General features: G+C 38.2%; 1 protein-coding gene across 1 annotated transcript in view; it reads left to right on the forward strand.

The window, feature by feature from the left end:
• Positions 1-19,747, forward strand: part of TMCO1 (transmembrane and coiled-coil domains 1) — a 68,638-nt gene that overhangs the window by 45,545 nt on the left and 3,346 nt on the right. The window contains exon 6 of the mRNA XM_043877788.1: positions 3,434-3,578. Within this exon, the coding sequence (XP_043733723.1) occupies positions 3,434-3,578 (145 nt within the window). The remainder of the gene's footprint in view (positions 1-3,433; positions 3,579-19,747) is intronic.

Raw genomic sequence — 19,747 nt, forward strand, 5'->3', positions numbered from 1 at the left:
GCAGTTTCATGGTTTCAGATCTCATGTTTAAGTTCTTAATCCATTTTGAGTTAACTTTTGTGGATGGTTTTTGATAGGGGTCTGGTGTCATTCTTTTGTGTGTGAACCTCCAGTTTACCCAGCATCATTTACTGAAGAGACTATTCTTCTCCCCTTGAGAATTCTTTGCTCCCTCGTCAAATGCTAGTGGACAGGGTTTATTTCTGGGCTCTTCATTCTGTTCCATTGGTCCACATGTCTGTCTTTATGCCGGTGTCATATTTGTTTGATGACTGCACATTTGAGATTGGGAAGTTTGATGCCTCCAGCTTTCTCCAAGACTGCTTTGCCTATTCAAGATCTTTTGTGATTCCATATGAGTTTTAGTATTGATTTTTCTATTTTCTATTTTTGTGAAAAGTAGAATTTTGATAAGAGACTATATTGGATCTAGGGATGACTTTGGATAGTATGGACATGTTTTTTCTTTTTAATATTATTTATTTATTTATTCTGCTGGTTGGATCTTTGTTGGGGTCCTTAGGCTCAATAGTTGTAGCACATAGGCTTAGTTCCCCTGTAACACGTGGGCCCTAAGTTCCCCAGCCAGGGGTCAAACCCACAGCCCTCACATTGCAAGGCAAATTCTTAACCACTGGACTACCAGGGAAGTTCCAGTATGGACATTTTAACAATATTAATTTTTCCAATCTATGAACGTGGATATCTTTCCATATATTTGTGTCATCTTCAGTTTATCAGTGTCTTACAGTGTTTAGCATAAATATCTTTCACTTCCTTGATTAACTTTGATTAAATAAATTAATTGCATTAATGATGCTATTGTAGATGGGATTTTTTTTTTTTTTTTTAATATAGGGCTTCCCTGATAGCTCAGTTGGTAAAGAATCCACCTGCAATGCAGGAGACCCCAGTTTGATTCTTGGATCGGGAAGATCCTCTGCAGAAGGGATAGACTATCCACTCTAGTATCCTTAGGCTTCCCTTGTGGCTCAGCTGGTAGAGAATCCGCCTGCAATGCAGAAGACCTGGGTTTGACCCCTGGGTTCGGAAGATCCCTTGCAGAAGGGAATGGCTACCCACTCCAGCATTCTGGCATGGAGAATTCCATGGTCTGTATAGTCCATGGGGTCGCAAAGAGTTGGACACGACTGAGCAATTTTCACTTAATAGGTCATAGATGTGCAACTGATTTTTGTAGGTTGATTTCTGTCTTGAAACTTTACTGAATTCATTTGTTAGTTGTAAAAGGTTTTCGTTTTGGTTACAATTTCAAATTAAAAATAACAAGAAATAAAATGACTATAGAAGGTGAATTTGGGGGTGCATATGTTAGCAATAAGAAGGATAAACATTTTTGTCTATATTTATTTCAGCCCTGCCTCTCACAGTGAACTATAGAAAAATAGTAGAGTGTCATATGTAGAACCAGCATACTGTAAACAGCGTATATATAACCAGGAAATATTGCAACAACTATATATCATACTTCTTATGAGTAAATGGGAATATCTCCTCCTAGAAAAGTTATTTCTTTTGTTTTGCTTTTATGAGGTTAGTAGACAAGAATGATTACTTCTTATGGATCTTTCAATATTTTTTGTCATATCCAAGTAACAGCACTTCATGATTGAGCCCTTTCCCTGTGTAAATATATACTAGGAAGGCAGTTCAAAGTAGTAAGTAGATAATCATATGTATTTATAGAATATGTCTATTTCATTCTGTTCTATTTTCTTTGGAGTTCAGCTATGTAAGAAGCTCACAATAGTTTATATGGATGGATATTTAGGAATTTTTTTTCTCCAAAGGAAAAGATAGTAATGCTACCTCCCTTTTCCCTCTCCCTCTATAGAAACATTCTAAATACCAAGCATTTTTTTTAAAGGGAATGTTCTTGGACTTCCCTGGTGGTACAGTGTATAAGAATCTGCCTGTCAGTGCAGGGGACACAGGTTGGATCCCTGGTCTGGGAAGATTGCACATACCACAGAGCAGCTAAACCCATGTACCACAACTACTGAACCTGCACTCTAGAGCCCATGCTTCACGACTGTTGAGCCTGCGCTTTAGAAGCTGGGAGCCGCAGCTGCTGAGCCAGGCTCTGCAGTTACTGAAGTCTGCGTCTGGCTCTGTGCTCCGCGGCAAGAGCAGTCCCCGCATCGAGAAGCCACGTGTCACACCAGAGACTGGCCTCTGCTCACCACAGCTGGAGAAGGTTCACATGCCGCAGTGAGGACCTAGCCCAGCCACAGATGGATAAACTAAATGCTTGCCTTTTAAAAGCAAATGTTCTAGACATTCTAACTGGAAGAAAAGACTTTCCGATAATTTAACTGATGTGGTCGTATATTTTTCTAATATTGTGAAGTGTCACTATCCTTAATCACATTAATTTTGTAATTCTCATTGTCTGATTATACAACTTATTCAAAAGTATAAAAGAAGCTCATGTCCCCAGCACCTCAAAATAAACACTGATATATACTTCTTCTAGCTTTTTTATAAGCTTTTTCTCTTTTCAAAACATTTTTCTTTTCTGTTTTAGAAAAAATTAAAGGAATTAATTTCAAATGTTACAAGTATTTTAAAAATTATCTCAGAATATTATGTATACTATTTTTCATTCACCACTGTGTATATTCCATGAATTTCAGTTTAAGGTGTATACTGGGGATCTTTGACTCTTGAAAAGAGGATTCTTAAAATCTTATTGATGTCATGGTTTCGAACAGTGCTTCTCAAAAGTATGGTTTGGGGAATGCTGGCAGTCTCAGACTTTTAGGAAGTCCTTGAGGTAAAAATTATTGTAATAATTCTAAGATTTATTTTTGCCTTCTTCATTTTCATTCTCTCATGAATGTGTGGTGGAATTTTCCAAAGGCTTCATTATACATTACCATTATACATTATACCTTCATTATACATTATACCATTATACAGAGGGTGTATAATGTTGTAACAGCCCAAGTAATGAAGCAGCTATGAGACTGAGGGGGAGGAAGGAAGAAGCCTTTCTTCTCGGTGAACTCTTTCTCTGTATGAAAATAATGCTATTTTCCATAAAAATACTTGTGTTAACACATATTGAATATTGCTGTCTTTTAAATGATTTGACAAATATTTAAAATTTTCTCAGTTTTAATTTATTATATAGTAATATTGGTAATAGATGAAACCTTTTTGGAGTCCTCAATACTTTTTCAGCATGTTAAATATCCTGATATCAAAAAAATGAAGAATCTCTAGTTTAGAAAAAGATGAATGGGAAAAAAAATATCCTTAATACTACAAGTATATTTTTAGAATATCACCATTTCTTCATTTTTTAGAGATCAAGAGACTTAAAGTTCTGTTTCTGTCCCAGATTCTTCTCTGGAACTAAGTTCGTCAAGTCTTCTGAAAATAATAGTTCTCTGTTCTTTCGTTTTAGATTTGATGGTAGAGTGGTGGCGAAGCTCCCTTTCACCCCCCTTTCCTACATCCAAGGACTGTCTCACCGGAATCTGCTTGGGGATGACACCACAGACTGCTCCTTCATCTTCCTGTATATTCTCTGTACCATGTCAATTCGACAGGTGAGTGCCCACATCATCTACTTAATGTGTACATCCTTTCTTGCTCTCACACCCTAAATTAACGTCTGTTTCTCTAATACCGGAAGTGTCTACCTGTTGCTACTGAGATCTTTCAGTTGCTTGTTTCAGAATTCCAGAGTATTATCTGAAACTGTTTTAAATGTATATAGGTTTAGATTACTGATCCTTAGGGATGGAAAGTAGTCATAAAGTCACACATGGTTTTCAACTCATTTTGAAGAAAGCTCTCAAGTTTCTTCTTTATTGCGGCTATCTAAAGGTAGAAAAGCAGAGTGGATTTTGCCTTCCCACTATCATTTCTTCTTTATTATTCACCATTGCCTTTTGGCACTTTAGGAACACAAGTAAACGTAATAATTTGGTGACTTTAAGTTAGTCACAATTGAGGTAAAGTCTGAATTGTAGAATTTACATTCAGGCAACATGATGGCCAAATATTCATAGTGAAAAAGAGTGAGAACTAAGTCACGTAGGATTATGAGAACCTGGAAGAGAGACTTAGCGTTCAGTTAGTGGCAGACGATTAAGGCAGTAAGGTTGAAGTAATAAAGTGGCTTTTGAGTGGGACTTTAAAAAATAAGAGAGGTTAAAGTCTCTTGCTCTAGAACTCTTCATATTTCAGGGCATTATTCAGCGTTTGAACATACTGTCATTCAGCAGGCATTATAGTGGGGAAGTTGGCACATGGAATAAATATGAACATGATTATTTCAGTGTTTGTTACATAAATGATTCAAAGTTGTTTTTCTTCTTCCTCTGAATATTGTCTGTGGCAGCAGGTTTTTGATTGGTCTGACATGTCTGAATCAATAGGATATGGAATTATAATTAGAAATTCACAAAGATCTTCATGATCTTAGCGCTTAATGCTCTCCCTACCTCATCTCTCACCTCATCCAGCACTGCAACCATTCTGACTTATCTGGCAGTTTTCATTTTCCACTCACCCAGACTTGCTTTTTGTGAATATTCTTTCTTCTATCTGGATGCTTTCCACCTTCTTATTTTGCATGTTAAATGCAACCTAGTTTTCAGGCTTCCTGGAATCATTTTCTGATACTTACTGCTTCTGAAGGATAGATGTGAAGGGGACATGACCACATGCAGAAATAACAGAAAATGGTTAGAGTAGTCTAGTAAAAAATCACTTTGTTCTAAATTATCACAGTGCTGAATGATTGAAGAGGGGATAAAGTTGAGAAATATATAGCGGTAAGCTAGCAGAACTTAATGATTAATTTAATGTGAGAAAGGAGAAACTAAGGTGACTTCAACATTATGGTGTTGGTGACCGAATGGAGGATGCGAAAAGAGGAAAGAGAAGTAGGTTGGTTGGAAGACATGCTGTTTTGAGTTGTCTCTGGGGCAGTTAAGTGGGTGTGTCCAGCAGGAAGTTGTATTCTTGTGATGTTGTTCAGTCACTCTGTCGTGTCTGACTCTTTGCGACCCCGTGGACTGCAGCACAGCAGGCTCCTCTGTCCTTCACTATCTCCCAGAGTTTGCTCAAACTCATGTCCATTGAGTTGGTGATGCCATCCAACCCCCTCATCCTGTGTCGCTCCCTTCTCCTCCTGCCCACAGTCTTTCCCAGCATCTTGTGTAACTGAGGTGTGTACTGCATCTTTTGAAATGCTTTAGCATTTTGGCTTATCCAAGGTAAAACCTAAGACTGTGACAACATGATTCTCTTTGTTGGTTTATTAGAGGTCATCAATAACTAGACTATTGCTCTTAAATTTAAGAATGAGATATTAAAATTATAACTAGGGACAGAATATTAATGCGAAGTCAAGTGGGCCTTAGGAAACATCACTGCAAACAAAGCTAGTGGAGGTGATGGAATTCCAGTTGAGCCATTTCAAATCCTGAAAGATGATGCTGTGAAAGTGCTGCACTCAATATGCCAGCAAATTGGGAAAACTCAGCAGTGGCCACAGAACTGGAAAAGGTCAGTTTTCATTCCAATCCCAAAGAAAGGCAATGCCAAAGAATGCTCAAACTACCACACAATTGCACTCATCTCACACGCTAGTAAAGTAATGCTCAAAATTCTCCGAGCCATGTTTCAGCAATACAGGAACCATGAACTTCCAGATGATTTTAGAAAAGGCAGAGGAACCAGAGGTCAAATTGCCAACACCTGCTGGATCATAGAAAAAGCAAGAGAGTTGCAGAAAAACATCTATTTCTGCTTTATTGACTATGCCAAAGCCTTTGACTATGTGAATCACAATAAACTGTAGAAAATTCTTAAAGACATGGAAATACCAGACCACCTGACCTGCCTCTTGAGAAACCTGTATGCAGGTCAGGAAGCAACAGTTAGAACTGGACATGGAACAATAGACTGGTTCCAGATAGGAAAAGGAGTACGTCAAGGCTGTATATTGTCACCGTGCTTATTTAACTTATATGCAGAGTATCAATAACCTCAGATATGCAGATGACACCACCTTTATGGCAGAAAGTGAAGAGTAACTAAAGAGCATCTTGATGAAAGTGAAAGAGGAGAGTGAAAAAGTTGGCTTAAAACTCAACATTCAGAAAACTAAGCTCATGGCATCTGGTCCCATCACTTCATGGCAAATAGATGGGGAAACAGTGGAAACATTGGCTGACTTTGTTTTTCTGGGCTCCAAAATCACTGCAGATGGTGATTGCAGCCATGAAATTAAAAGACGCTTACTCCTTAGAAGGAAAGTTATGACCAACCTAGACAGCATATTAAAAAGTAGAGACATTACTTTGTCAACAAAGGTCCGTCTAGTCAAGGCTATGGGTTTTTCCAATGGTCATGTATGGATGTGAGAGTTGGACTATAAAGAAGGCTGAGCACTGAAGAATTGATGCTTTTGAACTGTGGTGTTGGAGAAGACTCTTGAGAGTCCCTTGGACTGCAAGGATATCCAACCAGTCCATCGTAAAGGAGATCAGTCCTGGGTGTTCATTGGAAGGACTGATGCCGAAGCTGAAACTCCAATACTTTAGCCACCTCATGCGAAGAGCTGACTCATTGGAAAAGACCCTGATGCTGGGAGAGATTTGAGGAAAGGAGGAGAAGGGGACGACAGAGCATGAGATGGTTGGAAGGCATCTCCGACTCAATGGACATGGGTTTGGGTGGACTCTGTGAGTTGGTGATGGACAGGGAGGCCTGGCGTGCTGCGGTTCATGGGGTTGCAAAGAGTCGGACACGACTGAGCGACTGAACTGAACTGAACTGAAAATATTAATAAAATACAATGATGTATACATTCTCCTTTAAGCAACAAGAAACAATTCTGTTTTAATTACATGCGTTGCAATTCTATTTGAATTACAAAGATGTTACTACTATGTTTGTGATTGCTCACAATAGCTTTTTGGTGGTTTTTTGTTGTTGTTTTAAATGATTTTATTTATTTATTGTTGGCTGTGCTGGGTTTTTGTTGCCGTGCCGGCTTTTCTCTAGTTGCAGTGAGCAGGGGCTACTCTTCATTGCATTGTGAAGGCTTCTTACTGCAGTGGCCTCTTCTTGCGGAGCACAGGCTGAGGGCATGCAGACTTCAGTAGTTGCGGCACGTGGCTTCAGTGGTTGCAGTTCCTGGGCTCTAGAGCACAGGCCCAATAATTGTGGCACTCGGGCTGAGTTTTGCCCTGCCACCCATGGGGTCTTCCCAGACCAGGGATCTAACCTGTGTCTCCTGCATTGGCAGGCGAATTCTTTACCACTAAGCCACCAAGGCAGGCCAGGTTTTTTTTTCTTTTTCTTTTTCTTTTTTTGGCCGTCTCTCAAGGTTTCTGGGATCTCAGTTCCCTGGCCAGGGATTAAACTCAGGCCACATCAGTGAAACACAGAATCCTAACCACTAGGCCACCAGAAAACTCACAGTTTATTGTTGAGTTCGATCCCTGGGCTGGGAAGATCCCTAGGAGAAGGAAACGGCTATCCATCCCAGTATTCTGGCCTGGAGAATCGCATGGACTATATAGTCCATGGGGTCACTAACAGAGTCGAACAGGACTGAGCGACTTTCAATTCACTTAGGTTTGTCATAGCTTTTGCTCCAAGGAGCAAGCGTCTTTTAATATCAGGCTGCAGTCATCAGCTGCAGTGATTTTGGAGCCCAAGAGAATAAAGTCTGTCACTGTTTCCATTGTTTCCCCATCTATTTGCCATGAAGTGATGGGACTGGATGCCATGATCTTAGTTTTTTGAATGTTGAGTTTTAAGCCAGCTTTTTCACTCTCCTCTTTCACCCTCATCAACAGGCTCTTTCGTTCCTCTTTGCTTTCTGTTATTAGGGTGGTGTCATCTGCATATCTAAGGGTATTGATATTTCTCCTGGCAGTCTTAATTTCAGCTTGTACTTCATCTAGTCTGGCATTTTGCTTGATGTTCTCTGCATGTAAGTTAAATAAGCAGGGTGACAGTATACAACCTTGACGAACTCCTTTCCCAGTTTTGAACAAGTCTGTTGCTCCATGTCTGGTTCTAACTGTTGCTTCTTGACTGCATACAGGTTTCTCAGGAGGCAGGTAAGGTGGTCTTGTATTCTTATATCTTTAAGAATTGTCTGGTATTCCTATGTCTTAAAGAATTTTCCACAGTTTGTTGTGATCCACACAGCCAAAGGTTTATTAGCATAGTCAGTGAAGCAGAAGGAAATGTTTTTCTGGAACTCTCTTGCTTTCTCTGTGATCCAGAAGATGTTGGCAACTTGATCTCTGCTTCCTCTGCCTTTTCTAAATCTAGCTTGAATATCTGGAAGTTCTCGGTTCATGTACTGTTGAAGCATAGCTCGGAGAATTTTCAGCATTACTTTGCTACCATGTGAAATGAGTGCAGTTATGCAGTAGTTTGAGCATTCTTTGGCATTGGAATGAAAACTGACCTTTTCCAGTCCTGTGGCTACTGCTGAGTTTACCAAATTTGCTGGCATACTGAGTGCAGCATTTTAACAGCATCATCTTTGAAGTTTTGAAATAGCTCAACTGGAATTCTGTCACCTCCACTAGCTTTGTTCATAGTGATGTTTCCTTCCTAATGACCACTTGACTTTGCACTCCAAGATGTCTGACTCTAGGTGAGTGATCATACCATCGTGGTTATCTGAGTCATTAAGATCTTTTTTGTATAGTTCTGTGTTTTCTTGCCACCTCTTCTTAATATCTTCTGCTTCTGTTAGGTCCATACCATTTATTTTCTTTATTGTGCCCATCTTTGCATGAAATGTTCCCTTGGTATCTCTAATTTTCTTGAAGAGATCTCTAGTTTTTCCCATTCTGATGTTTTTCTATATTTCTTCACATTGTTCACTTAGGAAGGCTTTCTTATCTTTCCTTGCTAGTCTTTGGAACTTAGCATTCATATGGGTATGTCTTTCCTTTTCTCCTTTGCCTTTCACTGCTCTTCTTTTCCCAGCTATTTGTAAGGCCTTCTCAGAAAACCATTTTGCCTTTTTGTATTTGTACTGCTGCCTGGAGGTCATTATCTGGAAATCACCATCTGAAAACTAGCATTTTTTTAAGTGAAATAAATGTTAAGAGTGATCATTGAGAAAGTTCAGCTCAAGATAGTCTTTAAACTCCTTTCAGTTATTCCAGAAATTCTGGTGAGGTGTATGTATAGCAGTTAATTTCATGAGGTCATTTACCATGGTAGTCAGCAAACTCTTATTTACTCAGTACTTTGTATGGGTCTAGGTGATAAACATTTTTGTGTTTACTTTTCAGACCATACAATTTTTATCACAGCAACTCAACTCTGCCATTATAATATGAATACAGCCCTGGACAAAATGTAAAGGAATGAGTGTGGCTATGTTCCAACAAAACTTTTAAAAAAAAAATAGGCAACAGGGTTCAGGCAGGAGGATGTATGTTCATACTTTCAATTTCTGCTTGTCCAGTTCTCTACACTGATATTAATAAGAGAAATGTATATAGAGCTATAGTATAGGTATTCTGAGATATTAAAAATCTTTGAAAAATCCCTAAAATGACCTACCTTTATAATTTTTGTTTTATTAGCTGCCAAAAGTTTCTGTATTCCTTTCCCCACTTCTTAGTATGTATACTAACAGGAGGATTATGAACTTATATCCAGTCTGAAATAGTTCAGCATTTGAAGTTTTTCTGTGGAATATATGCTTCTTTCTTTTCATTAAAATCCTTATTCACTTGCTCTTTCCATATTTTCTTTTGTTGTTTTATTTGCTTTTCAGGATCTTAGGTTACATAAGATTTGACTCTGTAGATGCCTGTGAAACAAGCCATCATAAAATATGAGGCTTTCAGAGTATAGAATATAATTCCCTCAGTGAGACCATTCTTAGGCAAAGAAATAGGCCACTTGATTTCAGATATATACTGTAGCATAAAGTAATTTTGAGAGAACATAATGAATTGTTTTTGTGTTGAGGTCAAATTGATTAAGTGATGAGGAAACTAACATAGAATGATTCAGGTTTCTATAGTGATTGGTCATACTCTGCCTTACACTACAGGATTTTTTAATTTGTTTTTGTCTACTTGTAATTTTCATCTGTCTTATCCTTTCTTCCCCAACTCTTTTAAGCTAGTGATTTCTTAATTTCCTATATATACCTTAAAGAATCTATATAGAGTACATAGTATGTACCTAAAAGGCATGTGTGAAACAGAACAGTAGATGCTATACCCAAATATAAACTTATAAACTTGGAAAATTGAGGTTATACCTCTTTTTACTCCTTATCGCTACATAAGAAAATTCATAATTGCCCCCAACCTCCAGTAGAAGTTGTCGAGCTTTGGCATTTTTACTGTGTGACAGGTAAGAATTGCTGTCTCATTGTGGTTTTAATTTGCCTTTGGATCGAGCGTCTCTGTTTGTCCAGGAGCTGCTCATGTATTTTTCTTTCTTTGGTAGGGGAGCCACTGTGCACGCTTTTTGCCTGTCTCACTGTTGGGTTGTTGGCCACTGTCTTAACTTTTAGCTCTTAGCGAGCTGAGCTGTGTGTGCTCTAAATTACGAATAACTTTTGCAACTGTTGTTTGTATTTCAGTTTTACTTAGTATGGTTTTTGCCATGCAAAATTTTGTTTCCTGGAATGTTTTTTTTTCCTTGTTAGTCTTTTATTAAAGTTCCGCAGAAATTCATCTTTGTTTTCTTCTACTACTTGTTAGTCTCTTATACAGTTTCTTATGTAGTCATGGCTCAATCCATTTGGAGTTAATCCTGGCTTACCTTATTTATTCTTTCTTTTCGCTCTTGTTCTTTGCCAATTTCTGTGTGACTTTTATGAGGAAAAACATGAAAACATGGATTCATTTGAGATCAAAGTTTGCCTCTGCATTTTTTTGAAAGACCAAGAAGCTAGAGGGTCATAAGATTGCAGTGAGGTGAATGATAATTCTTGAATTTGATGTGTATTTGAATAGGGTGAATCCCTGTCAAATTATTAATTAATATTTTCTCTTTGAAATTTGAATGTCTGTGTTTGACTAGGGACGCTCCTCCTCTCTTCACACCTTGTGTAGATTATCAGGTCTTTTGGAATTCGGGTGCCATCGGATGGGTTAAACAATGTTATCTGAGATCCTGGAGTAAAAGAATATGAAGGAGTGGGTCAGAACATACACGTCACACTTGGAGAGTCCCAAGGTTTGAATTTGTCAGTGTGACTGCCCCTGGTAACAGTTTTCCCAAGGACTCCTCAAGGCAATGCTCTCTTATGCCCAGAAACTGCTTTCTGATTTCCTATACTCAGTAATTCCAGTACTTTTAGTCTTTTTCATTTATTGTGGTAAAATAAATATAACATGAAAGACACTGTTTTAACCGTTTTTAATTGTTCATTTCTTTGACATTAAGTACATCGTGTGGTGTTGTACAACCACCACCGTTATCCATTTCTAGAATTTTTTCATCTTCCCAAACTGAAAATCTGTGCCCATTAAACACTAAATCTCCATTATCCTCTCCCCTCAGTCCCTGGCAACCACCATTCTAATTTCTGTCTCTGTAATTTTGACTGTTCGTGTTTGTGAATTTGCCCTCATAAATGTAGAATCATACTTATGTCCTTTTGTAACTGGAAAGTTTTCAGGGTTCATCCATGTTGTAGCATATGTGAGAATTTGCTTCCTTCTTAAGAGTGAATAAACTTTCCATTGTATGTATATACCGTTTTTTTTATCTGTTCATCTACCAAAGGACAGTTGGACTGCTTCTATCTTTTGGCTGTTGTGAGAAATGCTACTGTGAACACAGGTATATAAATATACGAGTTCTTGTTTTCACTTCTTTTTCATTTATATTCCACAGGTAGAATTGCTGGTCATACTGCAATTCTGTTTAATTTTTTTGAGGCATCAGCACACTGTTTTCCATAACTAGTCCCCATTTTTGCCCAGTACTGTTAATCTCAAGTCTTAGTTTACCACCAGTTTGAGACCATAATCTTATGAAAGATTATGGCGTTTACATATGTCAGTTAATAACATCTTTACAGTGTTAACCAGAATCCACTTCCTTTACTGAGAGTGATAGTGTGATTGAATCAACCAGCTCTAGTCCCTTCATGACAGTACCCTGAGGGTAGGAGTATACTAACTGGTTAAAAAAGAGCATCACCTGAAGAACAACTGCAAAAAAACAAACAAAAGCAACAACTGCTAACTTATGTATCACTGTCATGTGATTGTCATAACATCGGGGCTTCCCTTTACAACGTGGCTCAGATGGTAAAGAAGCTGCCTTCAATGTGGAGGACCTGGGCTCAGTCCCTGGGTCAGGAAGGTCCCCTGGAGGACCAAATAGCAACGTACTCCAGTATTCTTGCCTGGAGAATTCCATGGACAGAGGAGCCTGGTGGGTTACAATCCATGGGGTCACAAAGAGTCAGACACGACTGAGCTACTAACACTTACTTATCATACATGCCCCCTTATTATGATAGAGGTATAATATTAAGTTGAATAAGGATATCTATCTGCTTCAGTAATTTTTCCCTCATCTGTGAGATAACTTATCACATTAGTGACAATTCCTTGGTAAATTGGTTCCTCTGTTCGTTTATTCATTTACTAAAAATTGAACACATAATATATATCAGGCTCTGTGCTAGGTGCTTAGTTGTAAAAAAAAAAAAAACTGATATATAATGATGGTCCTCATGGAATTTATCTTTCTTTTGAAATAAAAAGGTGAATTTTCTCTACCTGCAGTATCACTTCAAAAAAATCTTTATCAAATATGAGGGTATAGAAGTATATTTAAAGCTACTTCTCTTGAACCAATCATTCAGAGTGGAGGCAGATTTAACAAAGATTAAATTTTAAGCCTAAACTGAGGCAATTTTATGACTTATTACTAATTCACATCTAAGTATTTGGGAGTCTGGTTTTATCCATGACATATTTTTTTCATGTTGTAGGATGTTATTGACTGTATGATTCACCATTGATTTAAGAGTTTTCTAGGAAAAGTGGAAATAACACTGTACTGATCATATAATAGATTTTAAGACACATTCCTACTTCAAAAACTTGAAAATGGTGGGGGAGAGGAGGAATGTGTTATGAGGTTGAAGAAATGTTAGTCGCTCAGTCATGTACAACTCTGGGATCCCATGGGCTGTAACCCACCAGGCTCTTCTGTCCATGGAATTCTCCAGGCCAGAATACTGGAGTGGGTAGCTGTTCCCTTCTTCAGGGGATCTTCCCAACCCAGGAATCAAACCTGGCTCTCCCGCATTGTAGGCATATTCTTTACCATCTGAGCCATAAGGGAATCCCAAGGAAATACAGTATTTGGAGGTAAAACACCAAGGTTTGATTCTTGTTGCCTCTTACTAGCCTAATACCCTTGGGAAAGTCATGTAACCTCTCTGAGTCTCAATTTTCACAAAGATGAAGTCGGGTTTAGCGTTTAGTGTGCAACCGCACCACATTATGATAATCTGATGCCAATGATACAGAAAGTTAGCTGTTAATCTCAAAGTGGTAGGTTTTTTTGTTTGTTTTTTTTTTTAAACAAGTTAGCGCCTGCCCCTGCCCTTGGGATGTTTTTAAAATTATTGTTTGTTTCCCAGCCCAAGATAGGACTGGTTCTTTTCATAGATTAAAACATGGTGGTGATATGTCATATTAACTGAAAATAAATCTAATTACCTTTCCTTATTTTATCTTTCTTCTTTTGTTTACTTCCTTAATGTGTGGTGATTAGTGATTAGCTGCCTTGACATTCACATCACTATTTCCTTTGTGTGAATTTGTAGCAGCGGAAATGGTAGGTCTGCCAGCTTTTATCAGAGGTGTTACGTTAGTCCAGTGTAGTAATGGATTTTAAGAATAAAAGGAAATTTTCTTAATTCCTAAAATTAAAATACTTGCCTTTTTTTTCCTTTTCTTATTATGAGTCAGTAGTGGATTGAGTAAATTATCTCCTCTATAAAGTGTTCTAATTCTTAGTGAAAATCCCAGCAAATTTACCTGGTAAACAGCTAAGGGAAAACAGGTCTCTTCTTATAAATGTATATGATAGTTAAAGTCATAACAGAATTCTCTTTACTTTGAAAACAAAAAGAATTAGTGTTTATGAGGAAAAGTACAAGAAAGAGTTTCTTATATTTTTTTTTCCTTTGTCACCCACATCTTAATATATAACCATGTGGATATATGGCTATGATCTTTAGAAATGTCAGTGAGAATTTGTCATTGTCCCCTTCAACAGGTATATGTGCTTAGGACAGGGATAAAAATAAGTAAGTTTAATTTCTTATCACACTTTTGGCTTCCGTAGGGCAAAGAATTTTGATATGGCTTGTATGTCTGTAAGGACAGGTTCTAATTATGTCATGTCAGTTTATCTTAAAGTCATCAAAATGATAGAAGGACCAGCTAGATGCCTGCTATCTCCTGCATCTCATTAATTTATGTCACTTTATTTAAGGATTAGAACTTAATTCATTAATTCAGTATAGCTCATCTTTAAGCAAAGTATTTTCATTTGTAGTATTTAACTTTAAATCAGTTAAGAGAATGCATTTGGTTTGAAAAGTGATGGGTAAGTACTAAGTGAGAACAGATTATTCAGGCATCATCTCAATCTGATCCCTTTGAATTGTTTCAGTGAGTTTAAGGCTTCATTTAGAATATTCCTGTCCTTGTTGAAGAATGTTTCAAGTCCTTCACTATGCCAGGAATTCTTTGATGCTGAGATGCAAGAGCAAGGAGTGATTATCTCTACCCTTGTGAAACTCACAGTCTATGTGGGAAGACAGATCCGTAAATAATAGCAGAATGTGATTGATAACCTTTGTGTATGTGTACGTATATAAAATGGTTTGGGAAGGGGAAAAATGTGCTATGGAAGTGAAGTGACTATAGGAATTAGTTCTGTGAAGCTAAGATTTTATACAGGAGGGGCATTTAAATTGTGTCTTGAAAGGTGAGTAGGGGTTTTCTAATTTTATCAGATTTTCTTGGCATCGTTTGAGTAAAAACATGAAAGCTTGAAAGTTGTAGTGAACATAGAGATCACCGAGTCCAGAGTTTTTGGTGAGTGTCAGAGCTTAATGTCTGTACTTCACAGTACAGTATTAAGTGATTTTTCCCTGTGTTTCTTTCCTTCTTTCTTTGTGTTTCTTTTTCCTTTGTTTATTTGTTTATTTATTGGCCCTGTTATGTGACTTATGGGCTCTAAGTTTCCTGACCAGGGATTGAACCCAGGCCCAAGCAGCAAAAGTGCCAAATCCTAACCACTGGACCATCAGGGATTCCCTGCGTGTGTTTTTATAGTGTAAGTCTGCTAGTGACAGATTCTCTTACTCTTCATTTATCCTAAAATATTTGTTTATCTTTACTTTTGAAGGATATTTTCATAGGATATAGAATTCTGGATTGACTGCTTTTGTTTGTTTTAATCCTTTCAGCTTCAGTTTTGTTTTTTTAATAGTGGCAACCCATGTTTATTACAATTATATACAGTCGGATCTTATATTCTGAAACCTATACCTGATCACATGAAAGAACATGTTTGGGGACGGGGTGGGGACAGACGGGAGGGCCCGGGCCCGGCTCCTGGAGGGTGGGACGTCTCCCCAGGGTGGCAGCTGTTCGGAGCAATGCGCTCTCACTTGTGGCAGCGACCAGGCCGGGGCTGCGACCGGCACACACGGGCGGCATCGTTTGGGCAGGGCCTGGCTGGGGGGCTCGGGGGGCCATGCCCGGAGGGGCGCACAGGGCTGTCTCTTGGAATGGGACATTGTGGCCCCCGTGGCCACTGGTGAAACAGCTTCGGTTATTTCTGATGAGAAGACCTTTATGTCTTTGTATCCCTGTAGATAATAATAACTTTTCTCTGGCTGCTTTCAGATATTTTTCTTTAAGCTTGGTTTTCAACAATTTGACTATTATGTGCCTAAGGGTACTGTAATTTAACTGGTTTTTTTTCTAGCTATATTAGGCAGCTTAACAGGATCTTAGTTCCCCAACCAGGGACTGAACCTGGGCTTCCATGGTGAAAGCACCAAATCCTAACTACTAGACCAGCAGGGAACCCCACTCCCGCCAAGGGTATTTTTTTTTATTATTATTATTATCCCTCTATAGCTTATGGCTTTTTTTTTTTTAATTTGGGAGAATTTCAGCAATTATTTCTTCACATATTTTTTTCTGCCCCATTCTTTCTCTCTTAATTCCATTTACTTATAGTCTGTTTAGTACTGTCCAATAGAAAACTGAGTCTCTGTTCAATTATTTAGTCTTTTTCTCTCTGTTGTTTAGATAGGATAATTTGTTGTAATCTGTTTTCAAGTTCACAGACTCCTCCCTTATATCTGTAATCTTAAAAAAGGAGTTTCAAGACCCCTCTTTTATCTCTAATCTGAGTTAACCCTAAGCTCATCCAATGATTTTAAAATTTTGATATAGTATTTTTTAGCTCCTGAATTTCCATTTGGTTATTTTTTAGCCTTTTTCCTTCCTTGCTGAAGTTTAGTATTTTTTCATTGTTGTGAATGAATATATTTTCTTTTATGTCCCTTGACATGGTTAATTGGCTTCTTTAAAATGTTGCTTACTAAGTCCAGTGTTTGGATCATCTCAAGGTTGAACTCTGTCTGTTGCCTGTTTTCTTTTGTCTGGGTCATGTTTTCCTGTTTCTTGGTATGTCTTAATTTTGGATTGTATCTTGTATATTGTAAATGATAAGCTACAGAGAGTCTAGATTCTGTTATTACTAACAGAGAGGGGTGTTTTTGTCTGTCTGTTTGTTTGTTTAAGTGGGCAGCTCAGTTGACATTCAAACTCAAAGGTCTGTCTTCTTTGTGGTAGACATCTAGGAAATCTCAGTTACTTTAGTCTTAGCTGGTTGAAGGCAGTCTCTCCCATGAATGGTTTAAGAGTTAACCAGAGAATTGGGCAGAGTTTGCATGCTAAGTTGCTTGTCGTGTCTGACTCTTTGCAACCCCATGGACTAGCCCACCAGGCTCCTCTGTCCATGGGATTTTCCAGGCAGGAATACTGGAGTAGGTTGCCGTTACTTCTCCAGGGGATCTTCCTGACCCAGGGATCAAGCCTGCATCTTTTATATCTCCTGCATTGGCAAGCAGGATCTTTACCACTAGCGCCAGCTGGGCAGAGTTTAGACGCAGAATTTTACAGTCCCCTGTTAGCTCTATTTTCAAGAAATTTTTTTTCAGTTGCTATGGTTGGAGAAGGAAATGGCAACCCTCTCCAGTATTCTTGCCTGGAGAATTTCGTGGATGGAGGAGCCTGGTGAACTACAGTCTATAGGGTCACAAAGAGTTGGACACAACTGAGTGACTAACACTTTCACATTCATGGTTGTCCTAAACTCTGTCCTTTGGTACTTCAAACTAGTAAGACTACAATTTCATACTGAGTTTTAAATCCCCCACATAGTGCCAGCTGGGTTCTACTATCTGTTATGAGCTTTTAAAAGGATAGACCATCTATCTTCTTAGACAAAACTAAAACTCAGAACATTCTTCTTGACTGATTGAAATTGTCACTTGATCCCCTAATCTTCCCAGAAGAGATCCTATTTACAAAAGAGGCCTTTGGACAGCCTAAGGACAGAAAAATACTCATTCATTCAGTTTTACTAAGGAAATGATGTTATTCTGGTGCAGATTTGATGTGCTTATCCTTTTAGAATTTTGATTTTCACCTTGCAAGATATGTGTTGAAGTCGGCAATGTAATTTATTACAACACAGCTGTGTTCAAGAATGTTAAAGTGCCACAGCCACACAGGACTCCTTTCAAGGTGCTTGGTGGGAAAATTCGAAGGGCCCAACAAGGGGCTTCAGATTCCCAACACTGTTTTATCAGTTTTCTTTGTTGACTTTTTACATGAGATTTTGTTTAAAGAAAGGGTTCTGTGACTAAAGAGTCAAAAAATAATTGATCTAGTGAGCCTCCTTCTTGTAAATGTAATGAAAATTGAGATTTGGTACAATAAAAGATATTGCATGTTGGTGGGGTTTTTTTTTTGTTTTTTTTTTTTTGTTTTGGCATAATTTGCCAGTATTGGAAATCAAGTCTTCTGACTGTTACCCAGTACTATTTCAGCTGCATCAGTGTTGTACTGTCATTAAATATTTAATATCTTTGTCATCCTCCTGAATAGCCTATTCTGATACAGTGTGAAAATCCTGGAACTGTTGGATGGGGCCATTCAAGATTTTTGGATTTTACAGGCAGCATTATGCATAAAGTAAAGATTATGTTATGGGAACTTGATGAGAAATTGTAATCAATTGGAACGGAAGGTTGGTTGCCGGATGCCAGAGGAGCTAACAAAGAGCGAAGTGAGGGCGGCTATGGCTTGAGTTATTTTAGCTAAATGACTAAGAAATAAAATTTAGCAGAATGTGTTTATTGCCAGTGACCTGGGTCTTCCCAAAATATCCAGTTAGCAACCAACAACTTCCTTTTCTTGATCACCAGTCCTTATCCTTTGCAGAGAGGAAGGAACGCAAATCCTGTAGTGCTATTTTTCTGAGTTTCCTGCCAAAAGAAGGCATGATTACGGGAAAATGTTTTTCCTTTGTTTTTCCCTTCTGACACACACTCTTCAGTTGTTACCTGATTACACAGGACTGGACAGAAATTCAAAATAATTTTTCCAAAAAATAACTTCCAAAGCATTACCACATCTTATATTTTGTATTTCTGTTAAGCATTCTTCTGTTTCATCTTCTTAATATATTAAAACTCTTTATCTTTTAGCATAATGCATATTTCTAAACTGTATCTTGTAAGAAGGCCTGAAAAATTGGAGGAGAATTGAGAGACTATCGGAAAGCAGTCAGGTCAAATTTAATGAATGAAGTTCTTGAAAGATATAAAGGAGAAAATACATATAAATGAACCTACTATACAGTGTGAAGCTCAGTATTTATGGAATTACAACTTGACAGTTGGATCTCCTTTCTTTATCTGCATATAAGGATAATATGTATCACTGAGCTGTTGTGAGAATTAAACGAGAATCTACATGTGAAGTGCTTAGAACAGTGTCTAGTCACTCAGTGGTGTCTGACTCTTGCGACCTCATGAATTGTAGCCCACCAGGCTCCTCTGTCCATGGAATTCTCCAGGCAAGAATACTGGAGTGGGCTGACATTTCCTTCTCCAGGAGATCTTTCCAACCCAGGGATCAAACCCCAATCTCATGCATTGCGGGCAGATTCTTTAGCATCTGAGCCACCAGGGAAGCCCCGCGAGTAGCCCCAGCTCACTGCAACTAGAGAAAAGTTCATACAGCAACAAAGACCCAGCACAGTCAGAAATAAATAAGTAAACATTAAAAATAAAACAGTGTGGATTCAATTGTGAGAGAATAGCAATTCAAACTCATTTTTAGAATTTCACTAAAAGATAAGATTGCATATAGTAAATGCAGAGCATTGGTATTAAAATACAAATACTTGAGTAATGTAACACTGATACACTTGATTTGGTTTACAAAGGGAGTCTGGGATGAGATCCACAAGGAGAACAAAGCATAAACCTTTCTGGATATACATGAACTTCAGTCTCCGCTGCTAAAGTGCCTTGTTTTAACATTTCTGTTGCCACTGTGGTCGTTGCTGTTAGGGCTGTTTTCCATCCAGAACAGCATCTTGTGTCCAGTAGTCGTTCATGTTTGTT

The sequence above is a fragment of the Cervus elaphus genome, chromosome 20 (assembly GCF_910594005.1).
Source record: "Cervus elaphus chromosome 20, mCerEla1.1, whole genome shotgun sequence".
Classification (NCBI taxonomy): Eukaryota; Metazoa; Chordata; class Mammalia; order Artiodactyla; family Cervidae; genus Cervus; species Cervus elaphus.